The sequence below is a fragment of the Hyla sarda genome, chromosome 3 (assembly GCF_029499605.1).
Source record: "Hyla sarda isolate aHylSar1 chromosome 3, aHylSar1.hap1, whole genome shotgun sequence".
Classification (NCBI taxonomy): domain Eukaryota; kingdom Metazoa; phylum Chordata; class Amphibia; order Anura; family Hylidae; genus Hyla; species Hyla sarda.
In genome coordinates, this window is record NC_079191.1 from 34,865,547 (window position 1) to 34,890,318 (window position 24,772).

At 41.1% G+C, this 24,772-nt stretch overlaps 1 protein-coding gene across 3 annotated transcripts in view; it reads left to right on the forward strand.

Moving 5' to 3' along the window:
* The window catches only part of LOC130361268 (ephrin type-A receptor 3-like), a 319,464-nt gene extending 297,789 nt beyond the window's left edge, over window positions 1-21,675 (forward strand). For all 3 annotated transcript variants that reach the window (XM_056564047.1, XM_056564048.1, XM_056564049.1), the window contains 5 exons: window positions 320-529; window positions 1,771-1,920; window positions 4,688-4,881; window positions 9,766-9,906; window positions 19,976-21,675. In XM_056564047.1, the coding sequence (XP_056420022.1) occupies window positions 320-529; window positions 1,771-1,920; window positions 4,688-4,881; window positions 9,766-9,906; window positions 19,976-20,075 (795 nt within the window). In that variant the 3' untranslated portion in view covers window positions 20,076-21,675. The remainder of the gene's footprint in view (window positions 1-319; window positions 530-1,770; window positions 1,921-4,687; window positions 4,882-9,765; window positions 9,907-19,975) is intronic.
* The last annotated feature ends 3,097 nt before the right edge of the window (window positions 21,676-24,772 follow it).

Consider the following 24,772-nt stretch of genomic DNA (forward strand, 5'->3'; position numbering starts at 1 on the left):
GCTGGTCTATAAGGCCCATTTCTCTGAAGTACCTCTCTTGCTCAGAAGTGATTGTGATATAGTATAAAGCCATAGAGACACTCAGGGACAGATGTATTAACAAATGGTAAATTGTAAAGGCAGACGCCTATGAGGCGTTATGACCAGGCGTAGATGTGCATCAAAATAAGGGACAATTGTTGGCTTGTGAATGGAATAAAGTCTTGTGTATTATCTGTATTATTTAATTCTTTTTTATTGTTGCATTCTGTATGTTGATCGTTTCTCCTATGAATCTCTCATGATCAGTATTGATGAGAATGTTCCGCCTTTCTCGTAGAAACATGATGGCCAGTTCACAGTGATACAGCTGGTAGGGATGCTGCGAGGCATTGCTTCTGGGATGAAATACTTATCGGACATGAACTACGTCCACAGAGACCTGGCTGCCAGAAATATCTTGGTCAACAGCAATTTAGTTTGCAAAGTCTCCGATTTTGGTCTCTCTCGAGTCCTTGAGGACGACCCTGAAGCCGCTTATACTACAAGGGTAGGTTTTATAATGAGTTCACATAGTGTCTATTACAGGGGTGTAAGAAGTAACCATGAAGCCCCTATGTGTTTGTGTTAAATGTTCCCATATCTTCCACAACTAAATGTATTGAATCTCTTATTAGAATGGTACCCTCTTGTTCACTATAGCAGCTGCCATGCCTGCTATCCTGGTAGTTAAAGAATACCTCTCATAATCCTGTTAATTTTTTATAATCCTCCAGTTCACAGCCCCCATCATGATAAACCACCCCCTGCCTTTATTTTAATTGTTAGTTTTCTACCTTGATATTGCTCTGTATTTTCAGCTCAGTCAGATTCACAGACTGGGAAGGGGCGTTCCCCAGCAGGCGTGACATCATCTGAAGCCATACAGGGGAGAACTTCCTCCCTCACTCTGCTACACACATCCCAGAGCAGTTCAGCGTGTGAGATAAGCTATGATTGGATAAGACTGCACACACACCCTTAGCACTCCAGACTGCATTTCCTTTCTGCCGGACCAGCAGGAGTCCAAAGTCTGTGCAAGAGATGGGGGGAAATGTGCTCTGGGCAAGTAGGAAGACACCTAGTGGCAGCCCTTTTAAACACAAATAAAACATGGAAAACTTCATTTTATTTTAAACAAAGTACATTAGAAAGATTTTTTATTGACGATAAGGAGTGCAATAGCAAACATTAGCTTTATTAGAGTGCCCATTTAAGCTGACCATGCACATTAGATAAATGTGGATGGAACCTATTAATTTTGGTGGGACTGACTGAAAATCCTGGCATCAGATGTTGGGGAGATAGAGATTGACCATGTTGTATTTCAACTGCTCAATTCATTTGTTCTTGGTGGCTTTCTTTCTTCTCCCTATTGAGAAGACACGCATGCTCGATTGGAAGAGACTGCTGTTGGTTGACCAAGCGTTCAGCCAATAGCTATGTAATGTATCTGATGACCTTTATGCCTTTATGTTTTCCTTTCCTCCAGGAACTTAACCCCTTCACCATTCGTCTTGCCCATCTATTTTAATTTCACATCTATTTTTCCACGTTGCCTCAAAGTATAGAACCTGCTTCATCCAGTGGGTTACCAGTTCACTTTATCTGCCTATTGTATACTTATTCAGTGTTGTTATTATTAGGTTTTTGTTGTTCTGTCGACTTTTAATTTTTTAAATAAATAAATGTATGATTTCTAATTTGTTGCACATGTTTTTTCTATTCTATTTGTTTCATTTGTCTTGTAAGGGAGGTAAAATTCCGATCCGGTGGACAGCACCAGAAGCTATTGCCTATCGGAAGTTCACATCAGCGAGTGATGTATGGAGTTATGGCATAGTCATGTGGGAAGTCAACTCCTACGGAGAGAGGCCATATTGGGAGATGTCCAACCAAGATGTGAGTTACCTAGGATCCCTTATGTTACAAGTAACTTAGTGTCTTATGTCAGCTGTACAGACATTTTCATACATTTCCAAAATCCAGTGTTGTCCATGGGGGGGACCATTTTTATGGCTCATTTCATCACATTAAAAGTTACTAAAGCACTCCCGTTTCACTTTCTTTTCTTTATTTATTGCATTTTTTTACTTTCTGATATAAATATTTCTGATTTTGCTGGGCAAACCCTTAAGGCCATGTTCACACAGTATACAATAAAAAAAGGGGAGAAAAGGCAGTAAAGTAGGTGGAACTGACCTTTTTTTTTTTATTGTGGGAGATAATCAAAAACTGTAAGTGTAAATTTAGATAAGTCAGCCCAAGGGCCCATTCACTCTACGTATTTTCCAAGTGCAATTCCGATTGGCAAATACGTTGCAGCAGCCTCCCATTGTTCTCTATGAAATTCTGCTTCACCATTCACACTAAAGAATGCGGAAAATCCAGACTCCAGTCTCCACTAAGAGAATGAACAGGTTCATTCATTTGGCGGAATCCACTCTGAAATGCATTGCCAACTTTGAGATGGAGCATTTCCATGCGGTCCTAGTGCTGGCTTGTTTTGCCTGTCCTGAATATCTCTGGAGATTCCGCAGTGTGAATGAGCCCTAAGATTGTACCAGGTTTTTAACACTGGCTCAGGCTGTTTGAAAATCTTGCGCATCTTACACTGACGACTCTACAGTGGCACCACCTATTAGTTGGCTTAGTCATTGCCAAAATTTGGCACATATCATCACTTTTTGGGGCATTTTAAGAGGCCCCTTCACTGAGAAAACAAAAAAAAAGTGGCAAGCATGGTAGAAACAAAGTGACATTTGTGGATAATTCATTTAAAAGTGTGACGCAAATGGAAGGATGGAAGGTAAATATGTTAAGTCCTGCAGTGTCTCGAGGACTCCTGCTTCCATTGAGGATAATGGATCCTGGTCCTTAGATCTGGCCCCAGTAATATTCCCTGTACATGCAGAAAAATAATGCAGTAAATGCTAGAACAATACACAAGTCAGTCAGATTCACCTATTACTCTCATTGAGCACCTTTGTGAATTCATTATTTCTCTGGTTCCTAGGATACATTATTGAGGACACAGATTCTATAATGGGTACTAATAATAATGGGTGGTTAATGGACGAAAAATACGCTCGGTCATTATGTATACAGATTGTATTGTTCAATGAAATTACAGGGAATTTGGTCTTTAGCTAAATGTTGTGATGGTTCATTATATATCTTTAAAAAGTTAAGAAATACAGTATTTTTGGTAATACAGTGCTCCAAATTCCCTTGTATAACTATAGCTAAAAGATAAAATTAGCAAATTAGTCAGCACATCATATGGAGGTAAAAATGACATTGTATTAAATAGTGAATATGTAATTTAAAGTGGACCTTTGGCCAACCCAGGTTTTACTGTCAATACATAGCTTAGCATACCCCGATCATGCACCTTTTTTACAGTTTCTTAATACACCCTCCAATTACTGAGATATGATGGTCTATAGTTTGTCTGAAACAGATGGGCGTGAACTTAATTTTAATAATGGGAGTGACTGTCCAGTGATGGGTGGGATTATACAGTTAGGGAGTGTGAATGTTTTACATTGAGTAGCCTGTATGTCTAATACACCCCCTGACTATATGGACCCGCCCACCAGCCGATGATCACTACCATTATCAAAATTAAGTTCACGCCCTATATTGTCAGGCGAAATATAAACCTTTATATCTAAGGAATGGAAGGGTGCATTAAGAAACCATGAAAGGGTGTGTGATCAGGGCACCCTAAGCTATTTCATGATAATGCAATCTCATTTTTATTTTATTGGCCACAGGTCCTATTTTAGTGCCCTTTTAGATGGGCAAACCCATACCCAATACAAGCAAAGATCTTGCAGGTTGGCATTTATTTAATGAGTTTGCATGGCCCTTCACTTACATCATTGTCGGCTGCACATTCTTTGTTTCACAAGGAGAAGAGATTGACCGCTCACCCAGTATTCCCGCAGCTGTGCGCGGATCCACCAGCCCCGCCTCCGGCTCCACTCACGGAATATAGAGATACTTCCAGCACCAGGATGCGGTATAAAAACCGGTATATTTATTGATTCAAAGACAGGCTACAACACACGGATAACACTGACGCGTTTCACGCTTTCGCGCTTAGTCATAGAGTGACTCTAAGACTAAGCGCGAAAGTGTGAAACGCGTCAGAGTTATCCGTGTGTTGTAGCCTGTCTTTGAATCAATAAATATACCCGTTTTTATACCGCATCCTGGTGCTGGAAGTATCTCTATATCACATTCTTTGTTTGCACAGATTTTTTCACCCGCACAGTCCCAATGATCACCCAATGAATGAGTGATCAGCTGATCACTAGGTCTTTTACATTGGGAAATAAACTAATCGATATTAGGAACAAAGAAAACTCTGAATGCGATTTTATTCTCCCAATAACAATATCGCTTTTCTTGGATATTCTGAATTTTTAATTAATTTTAATGATTTTCTTTTTAGAAAAAAAATGATAAGAAGGTCTATTACCCAAAAGAAAGTGGCAGCTTCTCATTAGTATTAGTATTATCCACTTCAAAGGTTTACATCTTCTCAGGAAAGTGAAGATAAAAGCGAGTAATCTTGTCTACCGAAATAGTCTAAACGTGAAGATCAAGAGAATTGAATGGGCTTGTTCTAGTGATAATGAATGTTAATGTTTTTTCGCAGGTCATTAAAGCAATAGATGAAGGGTACCGCCTGCCTCCCCCCATGGACTGCCCTGTGGTCTTACATCAGCTCATGCTGGATTGCTGGCAAAAGTGTAGAAGTGACCGACCCAAGTTTGGTCAAATTGTTAACATTCTAGATAAATTCATCCGCACGCCGAGCACCTTGAATGAACTCGCTAATACCTCTACATGGTAAGAATCAAGACTGTACTATTTACTCATTACTCATGGCTTATATGGCACCAACTCTTTCTGTAGCAGTGTATGTAGATTGTTATTACCCACATCTATTCCAACTACTCGCAATGAAAACCTGAATCTTTAGAATCTGACAAAAAATAATTCAGTCTTGCAAAAGTTTTTTCTCCCTTCCAGAGAAATTGGAATACTTGGAAAGAAGAACAGTCGCCCGATTAATGTGGGTTGTGGGAGTTTAGCTCGGTAGAGATGGGCAAACGGCAGTAAACAACAGTCTGAGACAGTGACATATTTCAAATTTATAAAACAAAACAAAACCTGCATGTCCAGCACTAGCTAAACACTAGCCCTCACTATACAAGTCGTTTACTATGAGCCACTTGACAAAACAAACTTTAAATTTGTTACCTCACACAACTGGCAATTGTTACAACAGTCTGCTTTTTAAGGTTGCAGCCTTCCGGAGTACAGTTCCTCACTCACTAACAGACTGACTTCCAGCTAGGCTGTTTTCAGCACCTGTGCTGATCTGTGCTCATCTGAAAACCTGGCTTGGCCAATGAAGTGGAATGCAAGACCCCACTGCCTATCCTGCCTTTCATTCCATACAAAATCCAAGCCCAAAATTAGAAAGCTAAATATTGGCAGAGGTTTAATGCTCTCCTTGATTCCCCATATCTCACCCAGCTTTACATGGATGGGATATGCGCTTCCTAAAAAGCGCTAACAAAATTGTTATGTGACCAGCCTCTTACTTCCAGAGGATTACAACCTCTCCTGGTTCAGTGATGACTTGAGTGTCGGAACATTTATCAGAGTTGCCTTGTAACAAGTCATTCAACTATATTATGTGTTTATCACGTGACAAGGACAAACTTTTAAATTTGGAATTAACCACTTAAGGACCCCTAACAAGCATTTGCAAAACTTTGAGAATTTGATGCATACATAAAATTTGAAAGAATTTGCCTCCATCGTGCATTGCAAGTCATCTAGTAAATATAACTTTATAGAAGGAGATTTATCAAGCCCTGTAGTAGATTTTTTTTGCGTAAAATAGTCGCACATACTTGCCACATGCAACTTTTCTATACACGCTGCGACTTTTTGAATTTTGCTTATTCCAAAGCACATTTCTGAAATCTGCTCACGTAGTAAATTTTTTATATTTTTTTTACTTTGCAGTGATCATGTATTTATCAAATGTGATAGTCGCTATTTATGAAGAAAAAAAGTTGCATCTCCATTTAACTCCTTAACCCCTTAAGGACTCAGGGTTTTTCCGTTTTTGCACTTTCGTTTTTTCCTCCTTACCTTTAAAAAATCATAACCCTTTCAATTTTCCACCTAAAAATCCATATTATGGCTTATTTTTTGCGTCGCCAATTCTACTTTGCAGTGACATTAGTCATTTTACCCAAAAATGCACGGCAAAACGGAAAAAAAAATCATTGTGCGACAAAATCGAAAAAAAACGCCATTTTGTAACTTTTGGGGGCTTCCGTTTCTACGCAGTGCATATTTCGGTAAAAATTACACCTTATCATTATTCTGTAGGTCCATACGGTTAAAATGATACCCTACTTATATAGGTTTGATTTTGTCGCACTTCTGGAAAAAATCCTAACTACATGCAGGAAAATTTATACGTTTAAAAATGTCATCTTCTGACCCCTATAACTTTTTTATTTTTCCACGTACGGGGCGGTATGAGGACTCATTTTTTGCGCCGTGATCTGAAGATTTTATTGGTATGATTTTTGTTTTGATCTGACTTTTTGATCACTTTTTATTCATTTTTTAATGTTATAAAAAGTTACCAAAATACGCTTTTTTGGACTTTGGAATTTTTTTGCGCGTACGCCATTGACCGTACGGCTTAATTAATGATATATTTTTATAGTTCGGACATTTAGGCACGCGGCGATACCACATATGTTTATTTTAATTTTTTTTTACACTGTTTTATTTTTCTTATGGGAAAAGGGGGGTGATTCAAACTTTTATTCGGGAAGGGGTTAAATGACCTTTATTAACACGTACGCGCGTACGCCATTGACCGTACGGCTTAATTAATGATATATTTTTATAGTTCGGACATTTAGGCACGCGGCGATACCACATATGTTTATTTTAATTTTTTTTTACACTGTTTTATTTTTCTTATGGGAAAAGGGGGGTGATTCAAACTTTTATTCGGGAAGGGGTTAAATGACCTTTATTAACACTTTTTTTTTACTTTTTTTTTTTGCAGTGTTATAGGTCCCATAGGGACCTATAACACTGCACACACTGATCTCTCATCCTGATCACAGGCGTGTATTAACACGCCTGTGATCAGTGTTATCGGTGCTTGACTGCTCCTGCCTGGATCTCAGGCACGGAGCAGTCATTCGTCGATCGGACACCGAGGAGGCAGGTAAGAGCCCTCCCGGTGTCCGATCAGCTGTTCGGGACGCCGCGATTTCACCGCGGCGGTCCCGAACAGCCCGACTGAGCAGCCGGGATACTTTCAGTTTCACTTTAGAAGCGGCAGTCAGCTTTGACCGCCGCTTCTAAAGGGTTAATACCGCACATCGCCGCGATCGGCGATGTGTGGTATTAGCCGCGGGTCCCGGCCGTTGATTAGCGCCGGGACCCACGCGATATGATGCGGGATCGCGGCGCGATCCCGCTTCATATCGCGGGAGCCGGAGCAGGACGTAAATATACGTCCTGCGTCGTTAAGGGGTTAAAGACACATGACATACTGGAACATCATGTGTCCGCTCCCAATCTATAACGCGGGGCCACGGCGTGGCCCCGCCTCATAGCGGGTCGGGCCCGTGGCTAATAGCGCGCGGCATTGATCGCTGTGCCGCACGCTATTAACCCTTTAGAAGCGGCGTTCAAAGTTGAACGCCGCGTCTAAAGTGAAACCATATATGTTTATTTTTATTTACACTGTGGTTTTTTTTTTATGGGAAAAGGGGGTGATTCAAACTTTTAATAGGGAAGGGGTTAAATGATCTTTATTCACTTTTTTTTTTCACTTTTTTTTTGCAGTGTTATAGCTCCCATAGGGACCTATAACACTGCACACACTGATCTTTCTTTATTATTGATCACTGGTTTCTCATTGGAAACCAGTGATCGATGATTCTGCCGCTTGACTGCTCATGCCTGGATCTCAGCCACTGAGCAGTCATTCGGCGATCGGACAGCGAGGAGGCAGGTAGGGACCCTCCTGCTGTCCTGTAAGCTATTCGGGATGCCGCGATTAGCCCACTGAGCTAACCGGCATGGTATCACCACGTGCGGAAATGTCCGAATTATAAAAATATATCGTTAATTAAACAGCACGGTCAATGGCGTACGCGTGAAAAAATTCCTAAGTCCAAAATAGTGCATTTTGGTCACTTTTTATATCATGAAAAATGAATAAAAATAAGGCCTATCAATGCAAAAATGGTACTGCTGAAAACTTCAGATCACGGCGCAAAAAATAAGCCCTCATACCGCCCCATATGCGCAAAAATAAAAAAGTTATAGGGGTCAGAAGATGACAATTTTAAACGTATAAAATTTCTTGCATGTAGTTATGATTTTTTCAAGAAGTACGACAAAATTAAACCTATATAAATAGGGAATCATTTTAATCGTATGGACCTACAGAATAAAGATAAGGTGTCATTTTTACCGAAAAATGTATTACGTAGAAACGGAAGCCCCCAAAAGTTACAAAACAGCATTTTTTTTTTCAATTTTGTCTCACAATGATTTTTTTTTCTGTTTCGCCGTAGATTTTTGGGCAAAATGACTGACATCATTACAAAGTAGAATTGGTGGCGCAAAAAATAAGCCATCATATGGATTTTTAGGTGCAAAATTGAAAGAGTTATGATTTTTTAAAGGCAAGGAGCAAAAAACGAAAATGCAAAAACGGAAAAACCCTCGGTCCTTAAGGGGTTAAAAGTCGCATATGTGTTCCAGGTCCAACCTGGCTTACAGAAAGTGAATACGTCTGTAGAAAAGGACATTAACACCCACTTTAACAACTGTTCTTGTTCTGCATTATGATACAAAGCTACTGCATTAATGTTAATTATAGAAAAAATGTATAATATAACTAATTACTCTTTAATAGGTTGAAAATACACCCTGCGCACGTTGTTAATTTTAGTACACGTTCATGCTGGCGTACCAACTACATTTTAAAATTAATGTTGTGTTAAAATAGAATAAGGCACAAAATAATTGTGTAAGAATTTTTACAGACTACGTAAATAACCCATATGGGGCACTAAAATTTTTCCTTAAATAAAAGAAAGAAACATAGTAATACATTTTATTTCTGAGGAGGGTGGATGGGTTGCTGCGGGACAGTTGGAGTGCAGCTATTTAGTGCCAGGCAGGCCGGTCAGGGTGTCGCCCGATGCTCCTTCATAGTCTTTTCCTTACATACAGAAAAATTATTGGTCTTACTGAATGTAAAGACAGTGTGAAGAACTTTTATTGTGAATATGGATAATCCATCGCAGACAGGGTCTCCTATATAGGTTCTACAGATTGTTATAAAAAGAAATAACCTTTCCCCACTTTCATACTGCCTGAACAAAGAGTCATCAAGGTAGTCCCTGTGGCTTCCCCAAATTCTACCAGTTCTAATTGATAGCTGGACAGAGGGGCAGGTAGATCCTGCCAGAGACCACCCCAATGACTTGTGGTTCAGGCAGCATGAAATTGATCACAGGTTCTCTTTAAGATGTACCTACTTACCTCCCCTTTTAAAACGGTTGGGGCTCATACAATTGTGCCATAAAATTGATGTCTCCATTGTTAGTTGACGTGAAATTTACAAATTATCGTAAATTTAATTTCTCCTTATTCCTTTTCCAGGCAAGACCCAAACATGCAAGAAGCATTTACAGTGACGAGTGTGGAGGAATGGCTGGAGGCTATCAAGATGAGTCAGTATATGGAACACTTCACAATGGCGGGATATGTCACCCTAGATTCTGTGTTGTACCTAAGCAACAGGTTGGGGCATGTCTTCATTATATGTTATTGCTTATTACCTCTATGTCTTCATTTAGATACACTGTATCTGCGGTATTTGCTATCTATCTATCTATCTATCTATCTCATATTTATCTATATATCTATCTATCTCATATCTATCTCATATCTTTCTATCTATCTCATATCTATCTATCTATCTATCTATCTCATGTCTATCTATTTATCTCATTATCTCATATCTTTTTATCTATCTATCTATCTATCTATCTATCTATCTCATATCTATGTAAAACTAAGCCGAACGGTCTGTGGTACATTGAACAATGACGGATCCCAAAGGATCCAATTTTTTTTTTTAAGCATATTTTATTTCAATTTTATAATTAGGCAAAACAATAAAACAAAAACAACATAAAGAAACGCCAGCAAGTGGGCAAAAACAATTAAACAAAACATATGACAGAGCCATATAATTAATAATACAGTACATTTGGACAGTATAATAAAACAATAGAAGGAAAGGACCAGGAAGGGGGGGAGCTTAGAGACCAATCACGTGATCCCTGAATGAGTACACATCAAATATCCCAGAATCGGTACATGAGTTAGAAAACAAGTACAGTTAGACTTGGTAAGGGGAAAATCTGATATGGTTACAAAATTACGTATGGAAGGCCAAACTCTAATAGTATTTAAACCACTTGATCTAGTTCTGTGAGAGAAGCCGCAAGGCCCCTAGTGTTCCGCCAAAGGAACCCAAACAGTACCATTCAGTAGAGCTAAATAGTGTAACAATATAAATTATTTCTGATGCTGTATATTGTGCGGATATTGAAACCATAAAGAACCTTGTGCAAACTTGAAGTAAGTTTCACGCCATCGCTCATTGATAATGCAATGGCGGACTACTTGTCAGCCATTCAATACACATTCGGAAATATCGTCTCCCGGGACCCAAGGTGACCAAGAGGAAAAGACAGTAGCCGCGTCTATTATGAGAAGTACTCGTCTAAGAGCAGGTTAAATGGTAGATATAGTAATTTTCCGAGGACTAGTGCCTATGACAAAGTCTAATTTATGGTCTAGCGATTCCTTGTCCAGATTTCTCAAGCGAGTAGTCATAAAAGAGTGCAGTTGAAGTAAAGGAAAAATGTGTGTGTGGGGTAAATCGAATTTGGACTGCAGAGACTGTGGCGATAGCAGATTCGCAACTGCTTGCCCACCCTTATAACTTTTGTAAAGGCTGAATTAAGATTGCATACATCTACATGCTTCAACAGGAAGGGGAGGGTCTGCAAGGGATAAAGAGGCTTCTGCCCATAAAGAGAGCGGAAGGCCTTCCCATCTCGACAATTCCACTGGTATTTTAGAAAAAAGGGGTGGGTAATTCAGAGTATAGATCGTATCCAGAGTTCTGCCCACCTTGATCCCCAAGTAGGTAATGGAGGAGGGGGGCAATCCTGATACCCAGCCCTGCTACAGTAGGGAGCCAACGTGGCAGGTTAGTTCACAAGGCAAACAATTCCAATTTATTGAGATTTATTTTATAATCCGAAAACCCCCCAAAAAGGTGCAAATTAGTTAAGATACGTCCTAACGACGTGTCCGGGGAATTAATGAATAGTAAGGCATCATCTGCGAACATGGTGAGCTTAACCTCTTTCCCTGCCACTTGTATCCCCGAGTATATATTGGAGGTCAAAAAAGATCTAGCCAGAGGCTCGAGCGCCAGGTCAAATAGGAGGGGGGAAAGAGGACAGCCTTTTCTCGTCCCTTTAAATAGATAAATAGGGGCCGAGAGGATACCCTGGGTGAGCCCTGTAAACCCCTGTTAAATAGTTACGAAAAGAACCATGGAGGTCCGCTCGGTCCATTATCAAAAGCATTTTCGGCATCTAATGCTAGTAAAGCAGGTTTTTCGCCCGCTGAGTCACTTTCTTCAGCATAGTATTACAGAGAGAGGCAGAGAGCTGTGTGTTGCCTCATACATTTCAACAAGCTGCATAAACTTCATAAACCATAGCAAAGGAGGCAGGAATAATTTTTCAGCGCAATTCTGTGTCTTTGTTCCACAACAAATCATCTGCTGGTTATACTAGTCTGTTGACAGTATCATACCCCACAGTCCATTCCTAATAGTCTGCGACAGAGTGCAATTTTGTGTTTAGTACACAGTTTTTTTGCGCTACAGCACTGTTGTGTTCTGCTGGTGTTGTGCAAAAATATGTTTTTTTTAAGCGTACTGTACCACATTTTTCTGCCCTCATAAGTGCATACCACATTGTACATCTAAGTAGTGTACTATTTTGTACCTGTTAATCTGTCAAGGGCCTAGATACTGTGAAAGTCCAGGCAAAAGTCATCACCAGCTGGTGTTTTACTAAAACACATTTTTTTAAGCATACTGTACCGCATTTTTCTGCCCTCATAAGTGCATACCTCATACATACATCTAAGTAGTGTACTATTTTGTACCTGTTAATCTGTCAAGGGCCTACATACTTTGAAAGGACAGCCAAAAGTAATCACCGGCTGGTGTTTTACTCCAATACGTTTATTAAGCATACTGTAGCACATTTTTCTTCCCTCATAAGTGCATACCACATACCTACCTCTAAGTAGTATGCTATTTTAAATCTGTTAATCTGTTAAGGGCCTAAATACTGTGAAAGTGCAGGCAAAAGTAATCACCAGCTTGTGTTTTACTAAAATAAGTTTTTTTATGCATACTGTACTGCATTTTTCTGCCCTTATAAGTGCATACCACATACCTTCATCTAAGTAGTGTACTATTTTGTATTTCTTAATCTGTCAAGGGCCTAAATACTGTGAAAGTCCAGGCAAAAATACTCACTGGCTTGTGTTTTTACTCTTTACTTTTTTAAGATACTTTTTTAAGTGTACTGTAGAGCATTTTTTCTGCCCTCATAAGTGCATACCACATACGTATATCTAAGAAGTGTACTATTTTGTACCTGTTAAGGGCCTACATACTGTGAAAGGACAGCCAAAAGTAATCACCGGCTGGTGTTTTACTTCAATACGTTTATTAAGCGTACTGTAGCACATTTTTCTGCCCTCATAAGTGCATACCACATACCTACCTCTAAGTAGTATGCTACTTTAAATCTGTTAATCTGTCAAGCGCCTAAATACTGTGAAAGTTCAGGCAAAAGTAATCACCAGCTTGTGTTTTACTAAAATACGTTTTTTATGCATACTGTACTGCATTTTTCTGCCCTTATAAGTGCATACCACATACCTTCATCTAAGTAGTGTACTATTTTGTACTTATTAATCTGTCAAGGGCCTAAATACTGTGAAAGTCCAGGCAAAATACTCACTGGCTTGTGTTTTTACTCTTTACTTTTTTAAGTTACTTTTTTAAGTGTACTGTAGTGCATACCACATACGTATATCTAAGAAGTGTACTATTTTGTACCTGTTAAGGGCCTACATACTGTGAAAGGACAGCCATAAGTAATTACCGGCTGGTGTTTTACTCCAATACATTTATTAAGCGTACTGTAGGGCATTTATCTGCCCTCATAAGTGCATACCTACATCTAAGTAGTGTACTATTTTAAACCTGTTAATCTGTCAAGGGCCTAGATACTGTGAAAGTCCAGGCAAAAGTACTCACTGCCTGGTGTTGTACTCAGATACTTTTTTAAGTGTACTGTAGTGCATTTTCTGCCCTCATAAGTGCATACCACATACCTACCTCTAAGTAGTGTACTATTTAAAACCAGTTAATCTGTCAAGGGCCTAGATACTGTGAAAGTTCAGGCAAAAGTAATCACCGGCTGGTGTTTTACTAAAATACGTTTTTTTAAGCGTACTGTTCCTCATTTTTCTGCACTCATAAATGCATACCACATACCGACATCTAAGTAGTGTACTATTTTGTACCTGTTAATCTGTCAAGGGCCTAGATACTGTGAAAGTCCAGGCAAAAGTACACACCTGCTGCTGTTCTAGACAAATACTGTTTTAAGCGTAGTGAAGCAAATTGTACTCCCCGCATATACGCACTAAGTATGCCAGGCAGAGTAGTGAATTTCAATTTCAAAATCTTAAATTTAAAAATCTTAAATTTCAATGGTCTCCTCATGCTTCTGCCAACTCCAGGCTGTGCCATTCAGACACCATATTGTCTCCTGATGCTTCAGCCAACTCCAGCTTGTGTTATTCAGCCAATATATGGTTTACTGATAATGCTGGGCCCTGGTCTGGGCCTAAAACATTTTTTATGGTAGCACTAGCTACCCTAAATCTCCAATTTAAATTTCAAAATGTGTCTTTTAATCTTAGGGATTGTGAAGCCCTAGTGTCTATGCATGCTGCTGCCAACTCCAAGCTGTGTCATTCAGCCACTATATGGTCTTTTCATGCTGCCAACACCTCCATGCTGTGTCATTCAGCCACTCTATGGTCTCCTCATGCTGCCAACACCTCCACGCTATGTCATTCAGCCACTATATGGTCTCCTGACACTGATGCCACCTCCAGGCTCTGTCATTGTGCCACTCTGCGGCAGTGATTCTAAAAGGGATGCCTGTAATCTGCATGTCATACTGAATAACAATATTATTTCACTACCCCAGCACACTCCATATGCGTGTTAGAACAAAACAATGTGTTCTACACCCCAATTGAGGCTCTCTGTAGTTCACAAATAGCCATTTTTAATATAGATTTGCCGCAAATAAATTTGAATGGAACCAAATTTTTTCGGCGAATCGTCCGAATTGAATTTTTCAAAAGTTCGCTCATCTTTAGTCCAGATGAGTCAGATGCCAGAAGTCCTGCAGACCTAATTGTTCCATAAACATGCTCGAACATGGTTAGGGGGCGTGAACTCTTGCGGTCAACAAATGGATCTAATACCGTATTTAGGTCACCCCCCAGTATTTTCCCCGGGATCCCGTCATTTTGCAGTCTTGCAGTAAGATCACTGAAGAATGTCCTATTCTCACCATTAGGGGCATATACATTGTAAATACTGATAGACTCCCCATTGTGTTCCAAGAGTAACTGTGATATCCTGCCCTCTGTGTCTGCTGTATGGGAAACAAAGTTAAACATAAACGATTTATGTATAAGGGTATGAACCCCCGACTTCCCATCCTTAGTTGAGGAGCCATAAACAATATCCGGACAGAAGCGTTTAAGGTAATGAAGAAAGAGCCTCCTCTTATGAGGGGAGCGAAGGCCCTTGAGGTTCCATGACATAATCATAGTAATAGGGCAAAATTAGGGGAAGTAGGGGCATGAGTAGTGACGTGATGACGGCGACGGAGAGCGTGGATCCCGGGGAAGAAGTCGTCTGGAGAGTCAGGGACACCACGGGGACGCGGCGACAGCGATGGAGCGACATCCAGGGCAGCGGTGACGAGTCCGGAGCGGCGGGGACACGTGAGTATTACCTCCTATCCAGTGGTCTTCAACCTGCGGACCTCCAGATGTTGCAAAACTACAACTCCCAGCATGCGGACATGCTGGGAGTTGTAGTTTTGCAACATCTGGAGGTCCGCAGGTTGAAGACCACTGTTAGGTTCAGAATCTTTATTTTTTTAGATTTTGCACCTATAAATTGGGTGCGTCTTATACGCCGGTGCGTCCTATAGGGCGAAAAATACGGTATATAAAAAAAACAGAAAGCAAAAAAGGAATAACAATAAAAACGTAGGGTCGTCAAGTGACCCAGACTCCCTTCTTATGGGTGAGGGACTTAGCGACATAGGGATAGGGGGTTGTCAAAAAAGAAATATATAATAGTGGGAGGGTGAGCCATCACCCCCTAACCCCCCAGCCACCTACATAAAGTGAAGAATGAGCCCCCCGGAAGATCACTATAGGCAGTAAACAATAATATCATATAAACTTATACTGAAAAGACCCAAAGAACAATGCGACTAAAAGTCAATGAGGAAGACATAAAACCTAAGATTAGCCTTCGGGCCTGATCATGTCCAAGAAGGAGTCCGTACGCCCCTCAGAAGAGTAGTATAGCAGGAGAGGGAGTTCTCAGTCAGGTGAAGATTGCCGACAACCACCGTGGCCGCATCTTGGGGAGTGGTGATGTCTGCGCTGGTCCCACAGAGCAGGTGAACCAGTGTCATCTCTCATGGCCGACCTGGAATGATGATTCTCTCTGGGGGAACGAGACCTGCCACTGCGTGGTGACCTTGTCCGAGTGGAGTGTTGTAGGGAGAAGGACCGGTTTAAGGGAAGAAGCTGCCTCTTCTGGCGTTTTGTAGACAGATAAAGTCCAATCAACATGAAACACCCTTAGTATTGCCGAGGACTAGAACTGGAACTGACTATTGGCTTTAAAGAGCGATGTACTTATGGCACTAAAGGCTCTCCTATGTTTTGCCACATCAACAGAAAAGTCCTTAAAGAGTAAGAGGCGCATGCCATGAATCACTAATGGATGCTGTAAGCGCCGATAGGCTTACAGTATTTCTACTTTATCATAAAAGTCCAGAAGGCGGAGGTTAACTTGGTGTGGGCGATTTGTCAATGCTGCTGGAATATCTCGTGAGAAGGCTGAGGCAGGGCCAATCCTGTGTTGCCTTTCTACTCGGCATGGATGGGAGAGACCCAGGGCCTTAGAGAGGTCTCGCTCGCAGAATCGTTGCAGGTAAGGGGGTGCTACTGTTTATTTAACCCCCACAATGCGTAAATTATTTTGCTAGGACCTGTTTTCTAGATTTTCCAGCTTTTCATTCACCCTGGCAAGTTCAGATTCAGTGCTACGAAGTCATCTCTCTCTTCCAGATTAGACACCCGCTGTTCCACCTCATTTAAGTGGCCAGAGTGCCCCTCTACCTCAAGTTGTAAATTCTGCAATGTAGTCTTTAAAACTTCCTCAACGATGTGTTGCACATTTGGGGTGATACGGAGCGCCATCTCAGCAGCGAGCAGGTCGTAATCTTTATGTTCTGAGGCACCATGGAGTGCCTGGATCACAGCTGGATGTCTGGGGTGGCTGGGCAGCCTGCTGGCCACCTCCATATCAGCCACCCTTGCCAGGGACATCAGTGGTGGCAGTGTCAGTGTCTCTGCTGCAGCTGGCAGTGCTGGGCTGGCGGCAGCCATGTTAGCTGCGCGGCATGTTGCTGAGACCGGGAGTGCGGGCTGCTGTGACGCTGTCAGGCCACCGCGCTGAAGAAAGTGCTCCATGCCTGACACTCCACAGGGGCACAGAGGAGCTGCAGGACCTGTGGTGAGTGTCTAGGGGCCGGTGTATAGCTGTACATGCCGGGGGGAGCGGGAGCTCTCCTCAGGAGCTGCCTACATGGGCCGCACCAGAACCGGAAGTCAAGGGGTCCGTCTGGTTGACATGTGGTGTCAGTTTATTTACCAGGATTTAACCAGACAAAAATTTACTTCTGTATTTTTTCCCATGTGAACTTAGCATAAGAGGATCCTAGAATTCCATGATGACCTAAACCAAGTTAATTAAAACCACAGAAAATCCCATTAGAGCCACATAAAAGCTTCTTAAAGGGGTACTCTCTCCTTAGACATCTTATCCCCTAAGGCGGTTACGCCCCCTCCCATAAACTTGCCTTGGGGGTGCGTGGCCACGATGTCACGAGCGGGGCGTGACTGTGACGTCACGAGCCTCCGCACCCCATTGCCAGTCATCCGTGCACTGGATTTCTGGGGTGCCGCAGCTGAGATTGCGGGGGTCCCTTTGGATAGGGGATAAGAGTACCCCTTTAAATATGTGATCTAGACATGAGATTTCAGAATTGCCACTTTAGCTTCATGTAAATTTGACTTATATCCTGTCAAGCAACAACACTTTTCAATTTTAGACACAACTGAAGCTGCAGTAATAATACACAAATAAACAGTCAACTTTTCATTTGCAATTGATACAGTATTTCATTGGGATATGTTTCAGGATATGTCAGGTTTTGTGGCAATAAGGGATGACACATCTGTAATTGTAAAGCCATAAAAGGAGAGAATACAGCTCCGAAATAAGAAAATTCTCAATTGTCAAATCGGCAAAATCGGAAATTTTCAGAGTTCATCTTATCTCCAATGCATGATTCACTTCAACTCTTATACTTTATGAATGGATTTTCCCACTACATGTAGATAATATATCCTATTTAAAGAGAAACCATTATATTATAAAATCCATACTAAATTATTGCTAAAATTGTTGGCACCCAGGATGTATAACAGCTGTGCTCTGTGATAGGAGACTTCACAAGTATAGTAGTAGTATAAATGTAAAATCACGGCACCTGCTATATCCACACAGGGCAAAAATTGTTGTTGTGTCATGTCAAAAGCTTTCATTGATGGTGGTCTGGGTGCTGAGACCCTAAACAATCGATAAAAACAGGAGGGAGAGGATTGCGGCTGAACCCTGCTTCTCCCCCCAATTGTGCAATGAAGAGTGGATCCATAGAAAGTAATTGGAGACCTTTTTCAGTGAGTGTGACAGTGGGGACAAGCAGGGCTCTAATAATTGGTGGGGGTCTCAACACTCAATCCCCCACCGCTGAAAACTTTTGACATATCTCTGTGTTTTCTAAAAGGATAGTTACTGTTTAAGTTTGTGAAAAAGATTGAAGGACAGACTGATGTGTTGCTGATGTGTAAACCTCTCCTGCTCTGGACAGTTCCTGACATGGACAGAGGTGGCAGCAGAGAGCACTGTGGTCAGACAGAAAAGAAAAACCAAACTTCCTCTGGAGCATACAGCAGCTGATAATTACTGGAAGGATTAAGATTTTTGATTAGAAGTAATTTACAAATCTGTTTAACTTTCTGGCACCAGTTGAGTAAAAAAAAATGGGTTCCACTGGAGTACCCCTTTGTGAAGTCCAAATTATTAGTTGATAGCTTAGGGGGAAGGTTTTCGATCCCTGAGTAGTCCCATCCACTGGACTCCTAAAATCAGAATAACTTAAATTAGAGAGTTACATTTCTAGAATTAATCTATATACCTCCTGCTTCATAACACGCTTACCACACTTTCGATGTGACAAATTCCCTTAAAAACATTAGTGTCAAAAATGACATGTGGCTCAGACATGTTAAAAGTTTAGATTGTGCTGGGTTTCAGTCATCAGTAATAGCTGCCTGAAGTGCGTGGCTGCGTGCACTTCACTGCCTGGCTATCAATCAAGTCTGCCTTTTCCACTACATTAGTCTACGGCAATGATTGTCTCTAACTGTAGCAAAACTACAACTCCCAGCCAAAGGCTGTCCCGGCATTCTGGAAGTTGTAGTTTTTCAACAGCTGGAGGCAACCTGGTTGGGAAACAATCGCCTCCAGGTTTAGGTGTCATGAGGTCACACGGGTGCACATTTAATCAGCGGTCGCAGTGATGTCCCGCCTCAGCCGCTAATTGGTTGATCGGCCATGTGACTTCACGTCACCCAAACCCAGAAGTGACAGACACCAGTAACCAAGTTCTGTCATCATGTCATTAATTTCATTTGTAATAACTTTTGACATCATCTAGACCTTTTAAAAATTTTGATCATAGTGGGTCTCAGCCTGACAACCACTGCGATGATGAATAATAGCCAGCTGAAGTGTGCACTTCAACCGCCGGCTGTCAGTCAAATTCAACACTTTCACTGCATTATTATGGGGTGAAAGAGTTGTATTGGACGGCCTGCCACATACTTCAGCCGGCTATTACTCACAATCACAGGAGGACTCAGAACTGAGACCAGGTACGATCATATGCTATAGCCAGGAGAAGTGCATGGTAGCGCACTTCACTCCCCAGTTAGCCATCCAATCTGACTGATGCACACTATAGACTATAATATCTATAACTCACGATGACAGCGAGTGTTAGGACTGAGCCTTGGTGCAATCATGTCTGGACAACATATCAAAAGTTTTCACAAATGGGTCTAATGCTTAATATGCAACTCTCAATTGTGTCTTTTAATCAGGCATGGCCCATTGACTGGGTCATCTTGTCATACTCCACCTTCTTATCTTTCCTGAGCAAATGCTAATTTGTAAATTTATCTTGTGTGCCAAACCATCGCAATTGCCTTTAATTGATATCATCCTTTCTATCGTTTTTAGTGAACTGAACAAAATGGGCATCACACTAGCCGGCCATCAGAAAAAAATCCTATCCAGCATACAAAATCTTCAGGCACTAGGAACACATGTGCAAATCTAACAGCCTCCCCCCTGGTGTTTACCACACCCTCTACAGGGATGTACCGTGCACTACCAGAAGCAGTATAATCCAAGCTGCCGACGTCGACAACTCCCGATAACACAACTACTGCAGGAAAACGATACTGAATTCCCAAAGTATATAAGATGGGATAAACGTCTGGATTTCGGACTACGGTGCCTTCGGATAGGTATTTGGAAACGAGAAAATATCTACGAAAACTCCAAGCAACTTAACACAGTGTCAAATTAAAAAAGAAAAAAAACTTTTAGGCTGAGTGATTGTTGATGGTTGAATATAGTGGAAATTGTCTGTGTAAAAGGCGGTGGTAGTTTCAAGTGATGATACTTTCGATGTTAAGGAGAATCATAATGGACTGGTAAGGATAGGGTCTTAATTTGCCCCACGAGGGTGACAAAGAATGGATCCAATCTATGTGGAGCACAGTAGAGTGTGATGCTACATGCAGACATTGTTGAGGGTGGTATACCTTATAGGTCGTAATTCAACATGGCAGATGACAGAACTGGACCTCTGGACCATCACTTCTTCCATTACTATTCTAATATGTAGCCAGGTAATTTAACCTCTCTGTCAAAATGCTTTAGAAGGCATCTACCTTGGCTTCATTCTCAAGTCATAGAGCAGTGGTCTTCAAAGTGTTGACCTCCATATGTTGCAAAACTACAACTTGCAGCAAGACTGGACAGCCATTGGCTGCCGGGCATGCTGCGAGTTGTAGTTTTGCGACATCTAAAGTCCACACTTTCAAGACCACTGTCTTAGAGTCTGTCATTTCCCAGGTTCGTAGTCATCATATGACTGCTCCATCACATTGCATTGTCAACAAACCTCAATAAATCCCTATGAAGCATTTGTATTGCATTGATAGTCCTCCCTTTCAATAGTATGTGAATGGAGGTCATCTTATTTAATACATTTGTGTAGGGTTGCATTTATCGAGCTCAAGGATATCTATGAATCCTTTGCAATCCATTATCTAAGTTTAATGCTTAAGCGTTTCCATTTGCGACCCACATGCATAGATGTGGAATTCAATATATTTCACGCATTTGTATCTACGCAAGCTAAACTCCTGTCATAAAAAGAGAACATGTCTTATTTTAACAATCATAGAAAAAAAAACGTCATCTATAAACCAATGAAATGTCTGCAGCAACCTAATGCTGCTCATGACTCCATCCTGTTCGTGGACATTTTATTCTGATTTGTACATAGATGTAGAGGAAGTCTGTAAAGCTGATACATTGTAGCACAACTCTTCTTCGTTGGGTGTGTACACAATGTTGTGTTCATTATGTGTGCCATACATACGCGTCATGCCCATCATGGAAGCGTACATCACCAGGAACAGCCTGTCCACACCTGAATGCAGCAGATTTGGATCTGTGCCTAGCTTCTGCCTCCTCCCCCCACCCCATCGAGGAACCTGGAGCTAGAACATTCACCTGGTACTGAAAGAAACAGCTTGTAAAAAAACACACGACTGTACCAATGTGGGATGTTTTATATATATAAATCTCTATATATTGTACATATGTATATAGATTTCTTTTGAATGTTAATAAAAGGACAATAATCAAAAGAATCAGTTGACATAGAAGATTGGCTCATTTTTTTATGTTAGGATGTGCAAATGAAGGTGTTGTTTTATATACTTATAATAGATGGGAAGATTTTTTTTATTTAATAATAAAAAGGGACCTGTTGTTCTATAGCTTTGTAGGAAAAGGTTAATTACGAAGATTATCCATCTATCTATCTGTCATCTATCTCTATTTATCTCATATCAATCTATCTATCTCCTTTCTATCTATCTATATATCGGTCTCTCTCTATTTATCTCATATCTATCTACCTATCTATCTCATATCTACCTACCTACCTATAGCAGCAAATAGGCAGCAGAAACTCCATTAAGGTGCAAAAAGTGGATTTTTATTCACACAACGTGAGGCGACGTTTCGGTTTGCTCACCAAACCATTTTCAAGCCTGGTGAGCAAACCGAAACGTCGCCTCACGTTGTGTGAATAAAAATCCACTTTTTGCACCTTAATGGAGTTGCTGCTGCCTATTTGCTGCTATACTGTGGACCCTTGAACCTGGGCTCTATGCTGACGGCACCCGTGCACCTTATACTGGTGATGTGCTGCTCTCCTTCTGCTTTGGTATCTGCCTACCTATCTATCTTGCATCTATCTACCTACCTATCTATCTCATATCTATCTACCTACCTATCTATCTCATATCTATCTATCTAGATATCATCTATCTATCTCTATTTATCTCATATCAATCTATCTCCTTTCTATCTATCTATCTATCTATCTATCTATATATATATATATATATATATATATATATCTGTTTATCTCTATTTATCTCATATCTCTCTATCTTATATCTATCTACCTACCTATCTATATCATATCTATCTACCTACCTATCTATCTCATATCTATCTACCTACCTATCTATCTATCTATCTATCTCATATCTATCTATCCATCTAAAAATGGATGTAAAGCAGCACCTCCAAAGCAATAAATGATGAGTAGGTAGAGTGCAAGCAGGTCACTAGGGCCCCGGTCCTGGGTCCAATGAGATACAAAACAAAAGGATGACTGCAGCACTCCAAAATGTAAAAAGTGACTTTTCTTCCATAAACAGGCAAGTGCAACGTTTCGGTGTTCTCACAAAACCATTCTCAAGCCAATTGATAGTGATCACATCAAGGTATATATAGGGTGAAACACGTCAAACATAATTACAAACAATTAAATACGTGTATACAAATATATAAAGTGCATGTGCAATCAAAGTGCATAACAATCAGTTTAGGGGATGATCATCCAAGTATTAGTGAGTGATATTAAAAACAAATCCATTTAAATAATATACAGTGTTCCCTCAACATACGATGGTAATCCGTTCCAAATGGACCATCGTTTGTTGAAACCATCGCATGTTGAGGGATCCGTGCAATGTAAATTATAGGACAGTGGTCTACAACCTGCGGACCTCCAGATTTTGCAAAACTGCAACACCCAGCATGGCCGGACAGCCAACGGTGTTGGGTGTTGTAGTTTTGCAACATCTGGAGGTCTGCAGGTTGTAGACCACTGTTAGAGGAAGTTGTACTCACCTGTCCCCGCCACTCCGGACCGTCACCGCTGCCCTGGATGTCGCCGTCCATCGCTGTCGCCGCGTCCCCGAGGTGTCCCCGACGCTCCGGCAAGGCCTCTTCTTCCCCGGCATCCTCGCTCTCCGTCGCTACGCACGCCGCTCCTATTGGATGATGGGACGGCGTGCGCAGCGGCGTGATACCGATGATGGAGAGCGTCGACGATGCAGAGGACGCGAAGAGGACCCGCCGGAGCCCCGAGGACAGGTAAGTGATCGTCAGCAAAGGGCACGGGGCACTGTAAACGGCTATCCGGTGGCAGCTGAAGCAGTCTGCGCTGCCGGATAGCCGTTTATGCGATGGCCCCGACATACAAAAGCATCGTATGTTGATGCTGCCTCTGAGAGGCCATCGCATGTTGAAATTATCGTATGTCGGGGCCATCGTACATAGATAGAAACAGAGAATGGAAATCAATAATAATATTACAAAACACATCAGCTGTTAATCATATTTCATCAGTGGGCAGGCGGAATGTGTGGCATGACAGCTAATCCCAGGAAACATAAAAGTGTCATGGTGACGAACGCCAGTGTAACAGGAAAGCAGCAGAGATAGATGGACCAATCATGAAGTTAGTGGGGGAGGGGAGATCACGTGGCCCTGGACGTCAGACCGCTGGGCCGGAGAAGATTGGTCACGGGTACTATCCCCGGAAGTTGGACAGCGTGGACGCCGCTGTGCACTATACAATATACAATATGGCTGTTAATCCTCCTACTGGTAAGCCCTGCCCTAGCTCCTCCTGGTTCGTTTTGATTATGCATATCACCTGTGTTTCATTGTACCAATTTTGTATGAACTATGTGTTTTTTAACCCCTTAAGGACCAAGCGTTTTTCAGTTTTGCACTTTCGTTTTTTCCTCCTTAAATTTACAAAATCATAACCCTTTCAATTTTGCACCTAAAAATCCATATGATGGCTTTTTTTTTTGGCGGCGCCACTAATTCTACTTTGTAATGACATCAGTCATTCTATCCAAAAATCTACGGCAAAACAGAAAAAAAAATCATTGTGCGTTAAAATTGAAGGAAAAATGCCATTTTGTCAATTTTGGGGGCTTCTGTTTCTACGCAGTACATTTTTCAGTAAAAATGACATCTTCTCATTATTCTGTAGGTCCATACGATTAAAATGATTCCCTACTTATATAGGTTTTATTTTGTCGTAAAATCATAACTACATGCACGACAAATTAATACTTTTAAAATTGTGATCTTCTGACTATAACTTTTTTACTTTTCCATGAACGGGGTGGTATGAGGGCTCATTCTTTGCGTCGTGATCTGAAGTTTTTATTGGTACCATTTTTGTTTTGATCAGACTTTCTGATCGCTTTTTATTCATTTTTTTGCGCGTACGCCATTGACCGTGCGGTTTAATTACAGATATATTTTCATGGTTAGGACATTTACCACATATGTTTGTTTTTATTTTTTTTACACACTTTTTTTTAAATGGGGAAAAGGGAGGGGTGATTCAGATTTTTA